This window comes from Mycteria americana, chromosome 4 (assembly GCF_035582795.1).
Source record: "Mycteria americana isolate JAX WOST 10 ecotype Jacksonville Zoo and Gardens chromosome 4, USCA_MyAme_1.0, whole genome shotgun sequence".
Classification (NCBI taxonomy): Eukaryota; Metazoa; Chordata; class Aves; order Ciconiiformes; family Ciconiidae; genus Mycteria; species Mycteria americana.
Window position 1 is genome coordinate 65,199,382 of NC_134368.1, and position 17,657 is coordinate 65,217,038.

The window sequence follows — 17,657 nt, forward strand, 5'->3', positions numbered from 1 at the left end:
CAGCCTGGAAAAACGGTGACTGAGAATGCTGTGCAAGAATGGAGAACACTCAGAGTGCTCTGGAGAGAGTGCGTAGGAGCAAAGTGTCACTTTGTGCTCTTGCAAGGGGACATCAGATGGAAGCTAGTAAGCCAAGTTCAAGAGAAACTAAGGACGGTGGCTCTCTGAGGAGTTGTAGGGGATCTGCGCGAGTCCTGTTCAAAGACTATGGGCTGCAGAGGCAACTGGACAAGTAATGGAAAGAGAGACCGGCTGAGGGTTACTGACCAGAGAAACGGCACTGGGCTCAGGAAATCCCCTGTGCTGAAAATACAAGCTGGGAGACTGCTTGAAGGAAGTATTGTGTATGCATGTCCTGTTCTTGCCCATCTGTAAGCATTCGCTTACTATTGCTGCCAGTGGCAAGATGCAGGACCGGCTGGGCAGTGGTCGCTCTCGGGCCATCTCAGCCGAGTCCAGTCACACACGGGTTCAGTTCCAGGTTTGGAACCAGCGCCTGCGACCTCTGCCCGCTGGTGTCACCCAGAGCAGGCTTGGCCAAGCCGCTCCAACAGCTTTTCCAAGCGCCACCTCTGCAGACGGGACGGGCCGTGCTTACGCTCCGCCTTCTGCCGGCACCGGCGCTGCAGCGCAGGCGCTCCCCGCCCTTCCCGCGGCCCTGGAGAGGGGGCGGGCCGGGTGAGCAGTGCGTCCCGGCGCTCCGCCTGCTGCCCGGGGAGTCCCGGCGAGGGAAGCGGCGGTGTGGGGAGCCGTGCCGTGCCGTGCCGTGCCGTGCCGTGCCGTGCCGTGCCGTGCCGTGCCGTAGACGATGCGTGCCTGTGGGCGGTAAAGCAGAGGCTGGGGCCGGGAGTGCCTGCGGCCACTTCCAGGTACGGTCCGGGGCGTCTGCGGTGCTCGAGTGTGCGTCTCTCCATCCATCCATCCATCCATCCGTCTTCTTGCTAGCCCCGGCAGGATGGTCTCTTTCTTTCTGGTGTTTATCTCCTTATTAGTTACCCAGTTCTGTACAGCCAGAGCTGCTCGTTTCTGGGGGATCAGGATACTGGGGAGGGGAGAGGGACTTCAACCCAGCAGAAAAAGCACTTGGTGGTGCGGTGGTTGGGTCCTTCTCCCTGTCCCATTCCCTGTATTAATATGGAACAGGGTCCTAAAACTGCACGATGTGGTCTTTCTGTGGCTATAATACTCGGAGAAGCTTTCCCCGTTTTTCCTTAAGCCGATTGGTTCAATTGATGGCTGTTTTTTTGGATGGGAGAGATGAAAAAGCACTGATTTGCCAGATTGTGGTTGTAGGGCTGCATAAAATGGGTGTGTGGGCAGGACAGGTTTGTGTGTGGTGTCACCTAAGTGTGTTTATGGGCTTCTCTTTTGCTGGGCATCAGCTGTGTGTGACTGTGGTAGAACTTTAGGCCCCTGTGCTGAGTGAGGTGAGAGCTGTTAAATGACTCAAGACCAATGTGTTGCTCGTCAGCTACATCTACTATGTTGTGCTTAGGCCAGACTGTAAACTAAGGCAGCCCTAACACCAAGCAGTGCCTCCCTGTCTGCCTGTGTGTAAAGCTAAATATAGCACTGAGGGATGAAGAAAACTCTTTCAGAGGTGTTCCTCTGAATAGAGTGGAGTAGGGCTGACTCCTCTCAAAGGAGAAGAATGGCTTCATAAACAAAGAGGTACTCTGTACCTCAGACAGACAGCTATCCGTCTAAGCAAGGAGTAAGGGGGTTGCTTTCAGTGAGATCACAGCTGCAGTGGGCTAAGATAACGTGCCATCTGTGGCAAATGGGGACTTGCGCAGGCAGGACTGGATCTCTAGTCTGTCTGTACTTTGAAAGTCAAGAACAGCGTTTGAGGGATGGGTTGCTCAGGCTTATTTTACAGCTTCCAAATGAGATGTCTTGGAGGGAGGCTGGTAATCTGCTGAAAATCAATGCTAAGTATACTCAAGACAAGTAGCTAACTGCTGAGCTGCGCTGGAGAGACCTAATAGGTAAGACCCAGATCTGATTTTGGATTAGTGATGGGGATATCACTCCTTTAAACAGATAGGACTGAAACAAGCCACTGTAGGTTTTGTTAACGCTTTGTAGAGAGGAAAGAAAGTACTGATTTATTGGGGATTAAGCTCACAGTGGTGCCACATACTGAGTAAAATGCTTTTTTGTATAGTACAATGAATCCCCGTTGTTTCATGTTCTTCATGGTTTCTTTCTATTGAGGTTCTTGGGGACAGCACACTGTGGTGTTACCTGTGCTCCAGTTGTATGAGTTATCTAAACAGTCCTTGGGGAATGCAGTGAGTCACCGTACCTGTTCATGGTCTGCAGGATGAGCTGCTGTCACACCGTGTCAGAAATGACAGGCACAATTCAACACTGGAGCCCCATCAGTGAAGGAATGTGAACTGAAAAAGCTGAAAACATGGGAGTTTATTCTTGTAACTTGTAGTAGTTAAATAGCAAGTTTTTCTTGGGGTGAAGAAAGGAAGGAGCTGTGTGTGGATCATATTGCCAGTTTGTGCTGTAAGGGTCTGGCGTTATGACACCTACTAGAGCTGACAAAATTGTGTGGGTGGGATCTTTCTTGGCTATCTTTGACTACACGGCTACTTGGGCATTGGTGTTACCCTTGGAAAAGTGCTACAAAGCTAAATGGTTAAAACTTAATAGAACTGATACTCTCAAGAGCCTCTGAAATTATCATCTGTGAAAGGGTTAAGTGACGTTTGGGGCCAAAGATGCTGAATGCTCCTGATAACAGGGATGCATTGTGGCCCTAAGCTTTTCTGAATATCAAACTCTAAGGTGTCTTATGCAAAGAGAGGAGGTGTAAGAAGTATCGGATAGTTCACACTCCAAAGATTTCCTATCTAAATCAGAGCATTTGGAAAGTTTTCTTTCTACACAAGGTTGCAGTCAGTCAGCTAGTACTAATTTTAACTGGAGTGTCATTATGCTTAGAAAATGTGGTGGGAGCTCAGTCAAATGACTTGGAAAAGGGTAAGCTTGTGGTGCTCACTTCACTCTTGCACATCCTTGATGTGGGTGTGTTGTTCTTTGCAACTATGTCCCTGGTCAGTTTGTAGAGCTCTTTCCATTAACTGTTATCCTTCTCACCCATTTGGAGAGATTAGTGTCAAAGCTCCAGTGCTGAGCAGGGTAGCTGTCACAGGAGTTTTAATTAGTCTTCATAAGGCATAGTCTTCAGAAGACAGCCCTCAACTTTTGGAGATAGAGATGATCCGAACCATTTATTTCCTTGTATCTTTATGCAGTGTTTCTGAATGAAAAGCTAATTTTGCCTTTGTCTCAACATGTCTTTCTTTTCTTTGGTCATTTGAGTACTGTTCTGTTGTTCAGTAGATGGTTGGGCAGTACAGGAAGAATCTGTCAGTTGGAATAGGATGCCTGTGTTTCAATGAAGGAGGCAGAATTTCTGACTGCTCATACTTAAGCATCTTTTCCTGAATGTTAGTAGATATACAGGTGTGCTCTGCAAGCACTGACAAGTGCCCTTTGCTTGGCATGGGTTTAGTGGGACCAAACCACATAATCTAATAAACACTTTGCTAGAAAATGAGCTTGCAAACATAAGTTCCAGAGTGCATTTTGCAGGACAATACGTAATTTACAAACAGGAGGCAAAGACTCTAGCTGAAAGCTATTTCTAATTTCTCCTCTATTGTAGCTGCTGTGAGAAGTAGTATTAAAAAAACTAAATCACTACAGTGAGGAGCATGAACGGATGGTATTCAGTATGGCTGTATTTTTAATTAGAAAATGAGTAGGATCGTGGAAACAATACAGCTCAGTCTTTCTAGGTGGCTCTAGAATAGCACTGCATGACTCAGATCCATGTATTCTGATTATTTTATTTTTGATTCAATAAATTGCATTTTCTCCCCAGAGTAAAATGTTCCCCTGGTCACCTGTCCCTCCCACGGCATCAGGTACTCTGCTTGTGTCTTGTCACACCTGGAAACAGGGACCAGAAATACCAGGTTACACGCCAGTAGAGAGGTGAGCCTGGGAAGCTGTGAGTCTGCATCAGCCAGCACAATGAGACATTTAAATTCATAAGCAGTAAGACAGAGGATAAATATGCTTGAGTCAGATTGGGGAGTGGGATATTTTCTGAGGTAATTGCTCTTATTGATACAAGGCCAGGTGCTTTCTGCATGAAAGCAGCATGCTGACCTGACAGTACCTGCCCATCAGGGCTGCGAGTTGATCCTCCCTTAAACATCCTGCAGGGATTCAGACACTATTAGCCCGTGTTTACAATGATCCTTTCACAACCCAAGCTGGTATACGTTTGCTCAACACCATACTGTGTGTTGACCTAATAGATGTAATTGTGTCAAGGCAAGGAGACTTTGACCCATCGATTGCAGAGCCCAAGGGTCCACCTGCAGTCGAGCATGGGAACTGCTGCCGGGTCTTAAAGGCTGACACAAACCAGCAGCTGCAGCATGAGTGGAGGAGATTTCTGCTATGGCCCTGCCTACACTAGGGAAAAACTCTTTTCAGTCAGTTTGGCTAGTCTGTTCTTCTCCTTGATTTCCTGAGGAGCCAGTCAAGCTGATTGGAGCCAACTGTTTTACAAGTCCCCTATACCTCAGACCCAGCTCTGGTCTAGAAACCGCTGGCTGATATTCAGCCCAGATATAAATGGGTGTGAGGCAAGTATAACTGATCCAGATACAGAGCTGTATTTGCTTTCTTAACTGTCAAAGTGGGACCATCCCTTTTTATCTTCAACCTAAACATGGGAAGGTGTATTTTTTTGGGTGGTTTTTTAACTGAAGTATTTCTGCTGCAGAAAAGCTAAATATACTTTCAACCTGCTGTACCTGTAGGTGTCAATAAAAATTCTGTACCGTTCATGGAAACATAAGGTCTCAGTAAATGGAAAAACAGGGATTATGTGAACTGTTCACCTTAAACCAGCATTTTTTCTGCATCATCTAAATGGAAAAGAGATGTTTGGTGATGAGGTTTTAGGTAGAACCGGTTAAATGAAATTAAGTACTGTTATTTAACACTACTACAGCTTGCTGTTGTAAATTATAACTTGTCTGTCTATTATCATTATAAAAGGGAATGGTGCTTTCTTCTGAAGTGTATTGTAGGTTTCACCGAAAGGCCAAGCATGGATGTCTGCAAAGAGCACAGCTTTTGGATTTGGAAGGTGTCTGGCTTTGATGAGGTTGAAGAAGGAACCGTGTCAAGAGAGCTTCATGCTTAAGGCTAGTACTGTGCTTCTGGCATTAATATAGTGTGATACACCTTCTGTACCCCTTTTGAAAAAAGATCTTGGAACTTAATGAAGGGAAATAACCCCACACTAATCCCTCTTTGTACTGTCAGAGGAATGCAGTAATGAGAAACTGAGTGACTTGACTAAAGCCACATTGAGGAGCTTGTAGCAGATCCAAGCTCCCAGCTGCTGGCTCTAAGCACTGAAATGATGCTTTTTCTGTTGACTGTGGATAGACGTGTGAACAGTTCTTGATGAAGATGGTTATCACTGTGAACTAGTTCAGACCCACGCTTAGCTACTGACCGTGCAGATAGAGAAGGTGTATCTGTGGGCCTTGGTCACCTGAGGTGGGTTAGGATTACAGAGGTGCACATCCCCGTCGCATAAAATGGATCATATTCCCCAAGGTTAGTGGGAGTATAATACCACATTGAAATCAGTGATACTCTTCTGATGATAGTGTAGGGGAAACTGTCTCTATTGACAACATCAATTTTCTATTTCTTCAGTTTGAAGTACGCAGGAGGCACAAAGCGTGCTATGGAAATGATATCGAGTGTCAGGGTTCTGATTCACTAGTGGGGATGGCATAGCATGGATGACATCGCAGGTCCAAGCTGTCTACCCCACACCACGCCCTATTCCTGGACAGCTGAGCCACCGTGAATCAGCTGCTGAATCACTTGGTTTACAGCATGATGTTTTGAAATAAATCATTGCTCCTGTTCAGTTGCCTTAAAACTCCTGACTGCAAACTGCAGCATTTCATCAGCTGATTGATGAGCAGCAGCTCAGCTGTCCACTCAGCAATGTGGGAGGCTGGGATGGTAACCTCCTTGGGTCTGTAGAGCTCTGCACCTTGCTGGTGGATGGGAGCCCTGATGGAGCCAGTCTGCAGCTGGCTGAATAGAGAGGTGGGATTTTAGTCTTTTATGACTGTAATATTTAAGAACCTTCTGTTCCCAATAGAACAAATGGCAAAACTCTTCTGTACTTCACTGGGTGCAATTAGGGGAATGCTGTGTACTTCTAAAACCTGCTTCAGTAAGTTAAAAAAGCATAAGGCTTTAGTAGTGTGTTTGTGTTTTCTTTGAGTTTAATATACTTGTACTCTTATTTCAAAGCTCTCAATTTTGCCATCAGCAGTTCCAGCCAATTTCTTAACACTTTTTGCTGGCCAGACAGTAGGCTGTCTGCCTTTCCTCGTGGTATTTGATTTTGAACAAAATTTAACACGTAAGACTGAGGAGATCATACTCAGCTTGTGTATTGGTTTGGTTTTAAACAAAGTGCTTGGAGGACAGTCCATTTTTGAATTTTTCTAAAGGAAATAGATCTGGGGAGCAGCGTGGGGGGGAGTTGTTTCTTAATATGATCCTAGTATTGGTTGTCTCTCAAAACTTCTTTGCTTTCAGTCCAGCTGTCTGCTCATAAATTTTGGTAGAAAACAGTAGCTACATGTGTTGTCTGTTGTTTAAGATGGGCGGTATTTCATTGCATGCTTTGGCTGGTCTGAGGCCTTTGTGCATCCTTTTCCGTTTCATTCATTCTGTAGATCACTCAAGCTTTACAGGAGTCGCTATGGAGCGTGCAATGGACTGAACTTTTCTAGAATCTCTGGTGGCTTGTGACATGTAATTACTGCTGTGCTAATCCATCACGTCACTTATAACAGATACTTATCCTGTATGGCTCATGTTTTAAACTTTTCCTCTGAAACCAGAAAAAAAAAGATGTGGGATTATCAGAGAGATTTACAAGGTTAAAAAACCCCACATTTATGGGAGAACAGCCTTATTTTGAACTAAAAATTGAATTAAAATGTTAAAAGGACATCATACAGATGAAGAAATTGTCCATAAATTAAAAAATAACTTACAAATGAACCTCATAAAAAGATTAATCAGTTAGTGATGGAGCACACTTCATATAGTGTCTTTTTTAGTAATTGTGGCCTCCTCAGTTTTAACCTACAGATAGAAATCTCAGCTGCATTGTGATCATGGTAAGATACAAGTGTGTTGAGAAAGCTAATATGTTATAAGTGTGGTGGTCTTTTCATGTTTTGTGTTTCAAGGGTGCTGCTTTTGTGTGTCCAGCAATGCAGACAAATTGTTTCATGTGTTTTGGTTGGGAGGAAGATATGTCCTGTCCTCTCCCTTGGCCTGGGTAATTCTCCTGCAATTGGGATTTTTGCTGTGATGTAGTTTGCCTGTGTGTGCTTGTCTGGCACTGCAGCAATGCTGTGGCACGGCCACCCTCAGCATCATTAGACTCGCGTCACTTTTCCTGCCCCAAAGCAGAAGAGCATCAGGAAAGGGTAGGAGGAGGGTTGGTTCTTGGGGCTTAGGCAAGGGACATGGATTTACAGCACATTGGCATCAAGAGGAACTTGTTTGTTTTCTTCCCTTTTTCCACTCTTGCAGATTTTGAGAAATTCAAGGCATTCTTAAACCCCCTGCACTTTTCCTAATGCTCCCAAGCATACACACAAATGCATCCATCACACTTTCACAGTTCAGTATCCAAGGACTTTAGTTTTGAGTGATTCAGGATCCACTTAATTACTGTGCCAAAGTTCTCATATATGAGTGATCAGTCAGCAGTGCTGCATCTGACCTTCCCGCGTCATCAGCTGGATCTATTTATAGATCCAAGAATGAGTTCCCTTTGCACATTCAGGAGGAAAATGCCTTTCATTGAAATTCAGTTCCTGGTCTGTTCTTTGCTTACTGGGGTTTTTCTTTTTCCTTTGCAGCCTATTGTTGCCTGGGTAATTTTTTGAGAACTTTACAAAATTGTTCATCTTCTGCTGTTTCAGTGAAAATGAAGAAGTATCTCAAGGTATCCACACTTTTCAGAAACGCTTAAGAGAAAGCTGGATATTGCTGGCAAGTACCTTCTTCCTTTCTGTATGTTAAATCCAAGGCTCATTCTGACTTGCTCAGACTTGCTGAGTCCTAGGTTGGTGCAAGCTGTTAGGATTCCTAGTCCTTTCCCCAGCAGTCTTTTGTTTTGCCATACCTCAGTTTTATAATGTTGTCCTTAAGAACAATGGCCAATGGTAATCACCTGCTAAATATGTTTTGGGGTTTCTGACTGTGCGGTGAAGCAGCTCTGAGGGGATGTAATCACACACCTGAGGTTTGCATCTTGAGGAGGTGTGCCTTTGGACTCATAACAGATTCAGTCACCATTCCTCTGGTTAAGGTATGTAGTATGGGAGATACCTGTACATAACAGAGGAGTGTGGTGAAAATGTTTGGCAGTGGCTTTAAAGGCACCTTTTGTGGCTACTACTGAACTCCTCGGTGTGTGCTTCTATAAAAGATATGAGCTGTCCATATTGTTGGTTTTGTTTTATACACCTGACGTGCAGACTGAGCTCTTTAATGTAAATGAAAACAAACCAATGCAACCTTCCACTGTTGCTACTAGAAAACAGATTTTTTTTTTTTTTCTGTTGCTTAACATAGAGGTTTGGACAAGCATTTGGCAGCTGGGAAGCTAGGTCTGATTCCTTTAGTTTTGCCAAACTGGAACTCAGCTCCTGCAGGAAACGGTGGGGTTTTGAGCATATCGTTTTTGGCTCTGGCTTTCTATTTACACTACTGTTACTGGGAATGTTGAGACTTCGTTCTTGTCAGAGGCTACTCAAAGTCAGAATTTGGACCTTAATGCCCAAGATCTCACGTTCTCCATAATGATACTAAATGCAGAAAAAAAAAAAGTTTTATTCCTCTTTCCACAATGCAGAGAGTTATCGACTTCTCTCTGTTACAGGAGAACATGACTGGTAGAGCCAGGAAATTATTTCATTGCTCTTTCCTTCAAGTTGGATCTTTAACCAAAAAAAAAGCCACTCTTTCCCTTCTTAAAAAAAAAAGAAAGAGGAGAGATAAATGTTTTCCATGTTAGTGGTAGCCAAATGTTTCCAAAGCCCAGTTTAAAAGTTCCAGTTTTAACTCTGAGGATGTTTTTCACTAGAATCATATTTTTGTCTTTTTTTCTAAATCCTGCTTGTCAGACATTGTATTGCTGTAGTTCATCAGTATTTTTAGGTCCCAAGATACCTCTGCTCTATGTGCCAAGGCTTTGTGGACCAGATTCTGCTCTGTGACCAAATTTCAATTCCACTCAAGTTATTCTGAAGGCAGGGTTTGGTATTATGTATTTAGCTCCTGAGCTAATTAGAACTAAGCATGCTGCTTTGTGTCTCCACCTCCATATAAAATACAGCAGAAGAGTCAAGGTCAAGGTAATAAAGGAGTCCTGCTGGAAAAGCGCATGTGTAGTATGAATCATCCTGTTGGCTATGCTTTATTTATCTCTGTCACGCTTTGATATCATCCCTTTTCATCACATGGAGAACGTGTCCTGTGTGTTGTTCACTTACGAGTGAAATCCTCGGTGTCTGAATGTGGAGCATACAGAACATCTCTTAGCTAGTAAAACTTGATGTATCACTGAAGCAGAACCGAACCATCTCTATCAAGCAGCTTCCAGAAACAGATAGCAAACAAGTAAGCCAATATGTACCTTTTGGGCCAGACTTTTTGGAATTTTATTTTACTGTTATGAATCAGTTTATCTATTAATGACCTGATGACTTTTTTCTTTCCTCTTGATGAGTCACTAGGAGGCTCTGTGTGTCTCAAATTTAGTTTTGTCTGAAGAAAGATCCACGTGGTGCTGGGAGTAATTTTATGCTGAGAGTTAGGGGACTGCAAGCTTTAAAAAGGTCTCATTCCCTTTGGGGTGTTAGTTATTAAAATTTAAACACTGCCTGCTGACCTTCTAAAAAGCCTTGTATTTTAATGGGTAGTAATAGATAGTGTGCACATGTAAAATACATGAGAGAAAAGCCCTTGTGTGATTCACCCGTTTCAGTTCTTACTGTGCTAGAAGTGGTATGGTGGAAGTGGAGCTTTTTCCCCAAACATTGTATCACTGATTAAATGAGATACTGTCTGAGTCTGCTTTGGGTTGTAACGGTTGTATGAAATCACAACTAATTACTGGCTAGGCTGGCTTAAACCTCTGCAGATTCCAGTCTCACCCTGAATTCGGCTGTTTCGGTTATTACGAGATATGGATTGAAACAACTACTCTCCTTGGTTTTTTACAGTGCCAATATTGATGGCAAGTTGTCTTGCAGATACAAACTAGCCTCTCTCACTTTCCCTGTAGAGTATTACCTTGGAGCCACAGGGCTACAAATGTTTGGTGGGTGGCAGTGTTTACACACTGTCCACTACCCCTTGCCTTCTGGCTGAAAAAACTTTGCTACAGTAGCTGAAAAGACTTCTGTTGGTGCAAAAAGGGCATCTTTCAGCACCAGTGGGCTGTAGAATATTTTGGATTTGTTGAAGTCTGTGGTTTGCAATTAAAACATGGTGAGCTTTACGTAGTATGAAAACTTAAGGTTCCTGTCAGCTCCTTAGTAATACTTTGTTTCTTAAACTTTGCTAGCCTTGCAAAGAGCCTGAAAGACCAAGAGTCTTTATGCATCAGAATGCTTTATTGTTGCAGAGAGTGGCCGTGGTTGGGTTGCACCTCACCTGCCCAGCCATTTGAACTCTGTTGTACAGGAACCTTGTTTTGTTCAGTCCTGCACCTTGTGCTCTTATGCTGCAGCATGTGTATTTACTTTAGTCTTCTCTTCTCCCAATTCATTGGGCTGGATGGAGTTGAATTGCTGGTTGAACAGCTGCACAGAGTGACTAATGTCACTTTTCACACATGGAGACTCCTCACTCCCATTTCGATGCAGATATCTTTTGGCATCTCGCAAGGTGGGATTAGCACGGGTCGTGTAGGCCAGGAGGCTCTCTTCACTGTCCCTCTATGTCTTTGCATCTGTCTTTGGCTTTCTCTTACTGTTTACTTACTGAATCCCTCAGTCTTGTGCTGGTTTGAATGCCTCCATTGTCTGGACATGCTGCCAGCAGCAGCAAGTCTGTGCCTCTCTGTGTGGTGCTTCAGGTCCCCAGGAGTCTAGCTAATAACTTAATAGCTTCTCATCTCCACTGAGCTCACTCTGAAGAGTGCTTTGTTGTGAGTTGCAGAGCACACAGATGGCAGCACGCCATGAATACATCTCCAGGCTGTCACATCGCTAGTTGTTCTCAAAATGGGGTGCCTTCACAGACTAGTGTTCACTGAGGTCTGTGGCTTTAAAGACCCTTTTCCCAAATAGGATTTGATACAATGGAGAGAAAAGCAACAGCATCTGCACTTACAATGATGGCTCAGAGGCATTAATGCTTTTCTTGGGCACACGCATGTGCTCTGTCAACACATGAGCATGGCAGCCTGTGGATATTATCTTCTCAATTTGATCTCCCTTGCCTCCCAGTTGTGGGGAGGATGGGAAGCAGTGTGTGATACCTTTTTGCATTTGATCTGTCCGCTCCCCGAATGCGGCTGGCCCATTAGCACTCACAGCCCAGTAACTGCTGTAGTAGAGTTACAACCAGCACATATTTGTGGTTAAAATTGGAAACAAACTTAGCTCGCAGTCAAGACTATAAAACCCAGGTTCCCTAAACTGACAAGAACTGCTATTCCCAGAAGGCATGGGATGGGGGAGGAGGATATAACTCAACTCTCAAGTAATCGGAGAGATTTTATCTTTTGGCCTTTTCACATACTGCATCACCAAAAGAGCTCTTGGGTGGTCATAGCCCCCTCGCCACCCACTCACTACTCTGGATGACTCAACAGCCTGCAGCACTGGCTGATCTTTTCCTTGGTAAGACAGTTTTATTCTGCAGACACTGAGATGCAGACTGATGAGTAATTGCTTTATTTTGCCTTAAGTATTAAGAAAATCTGAAGCTGGAAAACACAGGGCTGAATTTTTCACATTGTCACAGAATATCGAGAGAGGGTTTAACAGATCTCTGACTCTGCTTGCATCTTTAATATCATTGGTGAACTTGGACAACATTGGTAAGCAGCTGTACACAGGCATATTTTTCCAAATTTCTGTGTAGCCACTCAGAGAGTAGGTGGAGACAGATGCGCTGAAGCATCAGGCTTTAGCCTAGGTCACACCTGTCATAGTGTAACTGGAAAAACTCAGCACTGATTTACCAGGGTGGAGTTGGGAAACTGGAGCTTTTGATTGCAGTTACATGGCCGTCGTGTGGGATAAGGACACTCTTCTCACACATAACCTCTTCAGGGCTTCACTTCAGTCTCCCTCCCTCTGCACTGACTGGGGCTGTGTCAGCCTGAACACGCTTCCCAATCAGTGTGCTGCTCTTAGGTAGCTACTGTCAGGATTTGCCCAAAGTTGTCAATGAACATTATGTCATGTCCCCAAAAGCTTTACAGAAAGTTTGAGTTCCCAAAACCTGTCAGGATTCTTGTATGCTCCTTCTAACTCTTAACTTTGACCTCTTATCTGTCATTTAATGAAGAAACAGCAAGATAGAAAAGAAGCGCCTGGCAATTGCAATAATCAGGCAGTGATGAGAGCCTGCATTGGCCCTTTTCTGAGAAATCTGCACAGGCTGGAAGACCGTACAATCTTTACTGCTGTGTGCAAGCAACCCAGGGTGTGACGCTGGGTTTTCTTCCTAGTGCAGTACTATCTCTGGATTGTAGAAAGCCTCTTACATTGCACCTTCTGGTAATTATTCCGTATCTCTTTTGTGTGTCTTCTCAGGAAAGGATGCCACAGACGCCTCCCTTTGCAGCTATGTTTGACAGCAGCGGCTACAACAGGAACCTGTATCAGTCAAAAGAGGACAACTGTGGAGGGCTCTATTACCATGACAACAACCTCTTGTCGGGGTCTTTGGAAGCTTTGATCCAGCACTTGGTACCCAATGTAGATTACTATCCTGATGTAAGTCTATACACCCACCAAACTATATGGCTAGGCCTGATGCATCTCGTAAAGGGGAACTTTCACATGTGCAGCAAAAGCAGCATGTGTCACATCAAATTGCTACGAAAGGGGTTCAACTGACTGATCAGCAATGGTAGGATAAACGTGTACTTCATATGAGTGCAGCATGCAGTAACTCACCTAACGTAGGAAGTCTGATTCTTTATTACTCCTGTTGCGAGGTGCGCAACCCTGGTGACTCATTTATAAAGTACTTAGTGTGGCTTACTGTTTGATGGATTGTATGTACCATTGACCCTTATAAACCTGTCAGGCAAGCTGAGGAGAAAGGCATGACCACCAGTGTGACAGGATGAATGTATTTAGTTTAAAAACAAACAGTTTTTAATGCATATTTCCCATTGCTCATCTGAAGTCCACATGTATCCTGCAATTAGCAACTGAAGTGTTGAACTAGTACCACACTGTTTGGAATCAGCAGAGACTGGACGTGAGAACAGGACATTTGTCATCTGAGAATTTTTGGCTTGTCTAGATGCATCCATGCATTGAGAGATTTTATATAATTCTTAGAAAAGAAGAATGATATCAAAAGGTCAGGGGGGCAGTTGGGGATGACTGAATGATGATGAAACTGCATATCTGCTTGTGGAAAGGCTCCTGCTGAAGACATAACTCCGCTTATATTCAGCTTCTGTTATTGTCATAGATCTGTTCCACATTTCCAAGGCAGGATCTTTTTTAACATGGGTCAGAGTTAACAGCAGCACAGGACTGTGCTTAAGCTAGTGCTTATCCATTAATGCTTAATGTAAAATTTAAACGTGTAGCAGTTTAGACACCAGTTGGTCAAACATGATGATTTATTCCAAGTCCCTAGAACCAGAACATTGTAGAATCTTTCTTGTGGGTGCCATAGATACTTAACTACTGGCAATGTAGGGAGTGGAGTGGATATTTTTAATATCCATCTCCCAATGAGTTCAAATCATGATATACGGAAAATTAAAGCAACATAAGGAGCCTCTTCTTGAAACCTCAGAATGAGTTACTAATTTTTATTCTGTAAAATTAAGCCATGTAATTCCCTCCACTTTCACCCAGGAGACAAGCAATACTATGAGAAATGCACAGTATTTTGGGATTCTTAAAGGAAGTACATGGTCATAGTGTGCAGTTTACTGAGGTCAGACAGGCAAACACAGCATAGTAAAGATGGTGTATGTGGCAAAATTGAGTCAGCTCAACAATCTGGTCAACTGGCATCTTTTTTTGTTGTTGTTCTGAAGACTATTTACTTTCGCTAGCAGTGTGGAAGCAGACAAGATTTCTCTGTTGGTATTCTAAGTAGCTTGGACTTGCAGCATGAATTTTATTCCATTGTTGGGCTAGAGTTATGTAATCTGGTAATGGCTCTTGCAAAGGTTTACTGTAGAGCAAGAGAAGATGAGTTGAAATTTTATTCTGAGTAATTTCAAGTACTGAGCTTGTAATAAGGCTGTGTGCAATAGGAGAGGTAAACCAGCCCTCCCCTGCCTTGTTTTGGTTAAATCTTGCATAACTTGGCTCAAGCACAAATTTGTAACGTTGATTCCGGAGCAATAACAAGATGTTAAATTAAATGGTTACTGCTGTAGTAATAGCTCTTGGCACAGCCACATGCAGAGTTTTCTTCTGCAGATAGTAAAATATTAGGAACTTGATTTGGCAGGAACACATTTTGAGAAAATATAAAACTGGTGGTAATTTATCCCTTTCTCTGTCTTCCTCTTGTTTGCAGAGGACATACATCTTCACCTTCCTTCTCAGTTCACGCCTGTTCATGCATCCGTATGAGCTCATGGCCAAAGTCTGCCATCTGTGCATTGAGCAGCAGAGATTAAGAGAGCCTGGCCTGGACAAGGTAAGATCCTTCACTCTCAGGGACTCGTGTTAGTTTCAGTCAAATGTCTCTCCCCTGCCCACAGCAAAATGTTCCTCCTCAAGAGAGTCCTCAATAGGATTAAACAGATTGAAAACCTGATATAAGCAACTAGAATTTGACCCTTTATTCACTGACATTCATGGGAAATTTCCACACTGCTCAGCCTGCCCTCTGTGAAGACTGTTGCTGCTGCTGCAGTTTGTTTTACCAATACATGGGCCAGAAAATGAAAGTGGTTGCTGTTAATGACATATCCTGCACTGGCCCTGCAGTGGTTGCTTTTGTTTCAGGGTTCCGAACATCTTGACATATAACGCCAAAATATGGGAAAGACATAATGATGAATTAAGCACATCAGTGGGAACTACACTGACCTGTCTCACGTGCTTAAGCTACATTCTCACTACAGTCTTTGCAGAGTGGCTTAGGTTGCTGACCGCTTTGCACGGGTATGCATGGTTTTTTTGTATGTCATGTCTAGAGTTGAAAGGGTGCAGGATGTGGATGTTTGGACAGAACCTCCACCCCAGTAGAAAATGACACAAATTAAGATACTTGAATAATTCCACTGCTTTCTCACTATAAAGTATAGTATGTGCATAAGTCTTGGCAGAACTGGAGCTTATCACTTTCATTGTTGATAGCTAGCAATAAGTTATGGAAACACTAATGAATGTCTTGCACTGAGACACTCCTGATAATGAGGGGAATCATTCTAAGATTTCCACTTACCTGGGGTCTAATTTCCAGGTCAGTTAAGCCAATGAGAGTCTCTTCATTGGCTTCAATGGGTATCGGCTCTGGCCTATAATCCAATGCTGAATTAAATTCAGCTTAAAAATGTAACTGACCTTCATACTCTTATGCTCCAGAATATCTTACAGAAGGGAATTCTATTCCTTTGGGTTAGGTATGTGCTGTATTGCTATTACATGTAACATTCCTCCTTACCGTTTTCAAATAGAACTGGATACAAAAAATTGCACCCAAAATCCTACAGTTGTTGACTGAATGGACAGAGACATTTCCTTATGATTTCCGAGATGAAAGAATGATGAGGAACTTAAAGGAGTTGGCACAAAGAATAGCCAGTGGTGATGAGGTAAGTTGTCTGTGCACAAAGTTATTGGATAAAAAAGCATTCCTTTAATGCTTTGATATTGCAGGTTTGTTGTTGTTAATACAATGGTATGGCTCTGGGTGGCTAAGCTAACTTATTAGGAAGGTGCTGGTAGGCAAAAAGTTCTGTCTGGTACCTAGGCCTAGGAAGAAACCACACAGCATAAGCAGATCTTTTTCAAAGCATGGGCAAGGTTCACTCCATCCCTAAACCCATGACATATTGAATATTGTGCAGACAGACACAACTTGGTGGGTGTTAGTATTTTTCATTTTAGTGATTCTGCTTGGAAGAAGCTAGATAAGACACTGGGAAGCCTTGCATATCTGAGAAATCCCTACTGATGTTGATAATTTCTTTGATTTGTGTCAGTAAGGTGTGTTGGAATTGGCCTCTGACCTGTAGGTCAATGGAAGAGTTATAGCAGGTTTGGGAAAAAGTTTCTAAAAAAAACTGGACCAGGAAGAATTATCTTGAGCTTAAAGCATCAGATATGGACTCGGAGAAAGTCTGTCATATTCATTCCTCTGGATGGAGCACATGAGGAAATCACTTGACCTTTTTCTAAGTCCCAGTTCTCGGGTGGAACTAAAGTTTCACGGAGGTATTACGAAATATTTTGATGTTTAACTGATACTTGTCTTGTAAGTACTGAAATAAACTCAGCCAAAAGCCAAGGGTTATATTCACTTAGTGGAAAGGCAATTAACAAGCTTTCAATAAGCAGATCATGTGTAACTGGCATAATACTAAGATTATGAAAGACACTGGAGTGGCATTTGGAAGAACTATAAACGCAAAGAGCAATTGCTAGATGGCATCATGTTTCTAGTGTTCCTCAGGGGCTGGTGTTCTTTATGTAAGCTTTTGAATAATGATACAGACAAGGCAGCAAACGGCATGTTAATAAGCACGTAGGTTAAGCTTTACTGGGAGGAGTTGCAAGTGCTGCCAAAGGCCTGGAAAGATCTTGAGAAACTGTAAACAAGGATGGAAGAGAACAAACCTAAACTGAATTTGGAAGCTGAAATACGTTTTGATATTGTGAAAGTGGGGAGGGACAAAATCAGGTGGGACAAGAGAGTGAGATACAGTATGGAATACAAATGAAAAAGATACCAAATTTGATGGGCAAGCTTAGAGTTGCTGCGAGATAGCTACAGGGGGCTTTGGACTGTGGAGAGGCAATAGGTTTGCCTTCACTGTGGGGGTGCCAGGAGGCACCTTTCCCTGTACAGTGCTCCTGCACTGTTCCTTTGTTTCTGGGTACTCTTAATAGGAAGACAGGGAACTGAAGTTCAGTTTAAGGAAAAGTAATAAGATTGAGGACTCACACCCACTTGAAAAATACCCACTGGCACAAAAAGAGAGAGTGAGCTGTTTAGCCTGGGGGGAGTTGAGTTGGTGGATGCAAGAGTGAAATGAAAACAGGGAAGAGTTGTCTACAGTGAAGTTTCTGGCAATACAGACAGTTTAAACGGTGAAATAGTCT

The 17,657-nt window shown here is 43.3% G+C and overlaps 1 protein-coding gene across 4 annotated transcripts in view; it reads left to right on the top strand.

Annotated features, from left to right (window-relative positions):
- The first annotated feature begins 630 nt into the window (after nt 1-630).
- RASGEF1B (RasGEF domain family member 1B) overlaps nt 631-17,657 on the top strand; it is a 32,486-nt gene continuing 15,459 nt past the window's right edge. The window contains exons 1-5 of one of the 4 annotated variants that reach the window (XM_075500810.1): nt 747-869; nt 8,019-8,104; nt 12,936-13,118; nt 14,902-15,024; nt 16,010-16,147. In XM_075500810.1, coding sequence (XP_075356925.1) covers nt 8,087-8,104; nt 12,936-13,118; nt 14,902-15,024; nt 16,010-16,147 — 462 coding nt within the window. In that variant the 5' untranslated portion in view covers nt 747-869; nt 8,019-8,086. Of the gene's footprint in view, nt 901-8,018; nt 8,105-9,293; nt 9,784-12,935; nt 13,119-14,901; nt 15,025-16,009; nt 16,148-17,657 lie in introns of those variants that run through there. The other 3 variants (XM_075500813.1, XM_075500812.1, XM_075500811.1) reach the window with 3 other exon arrangements.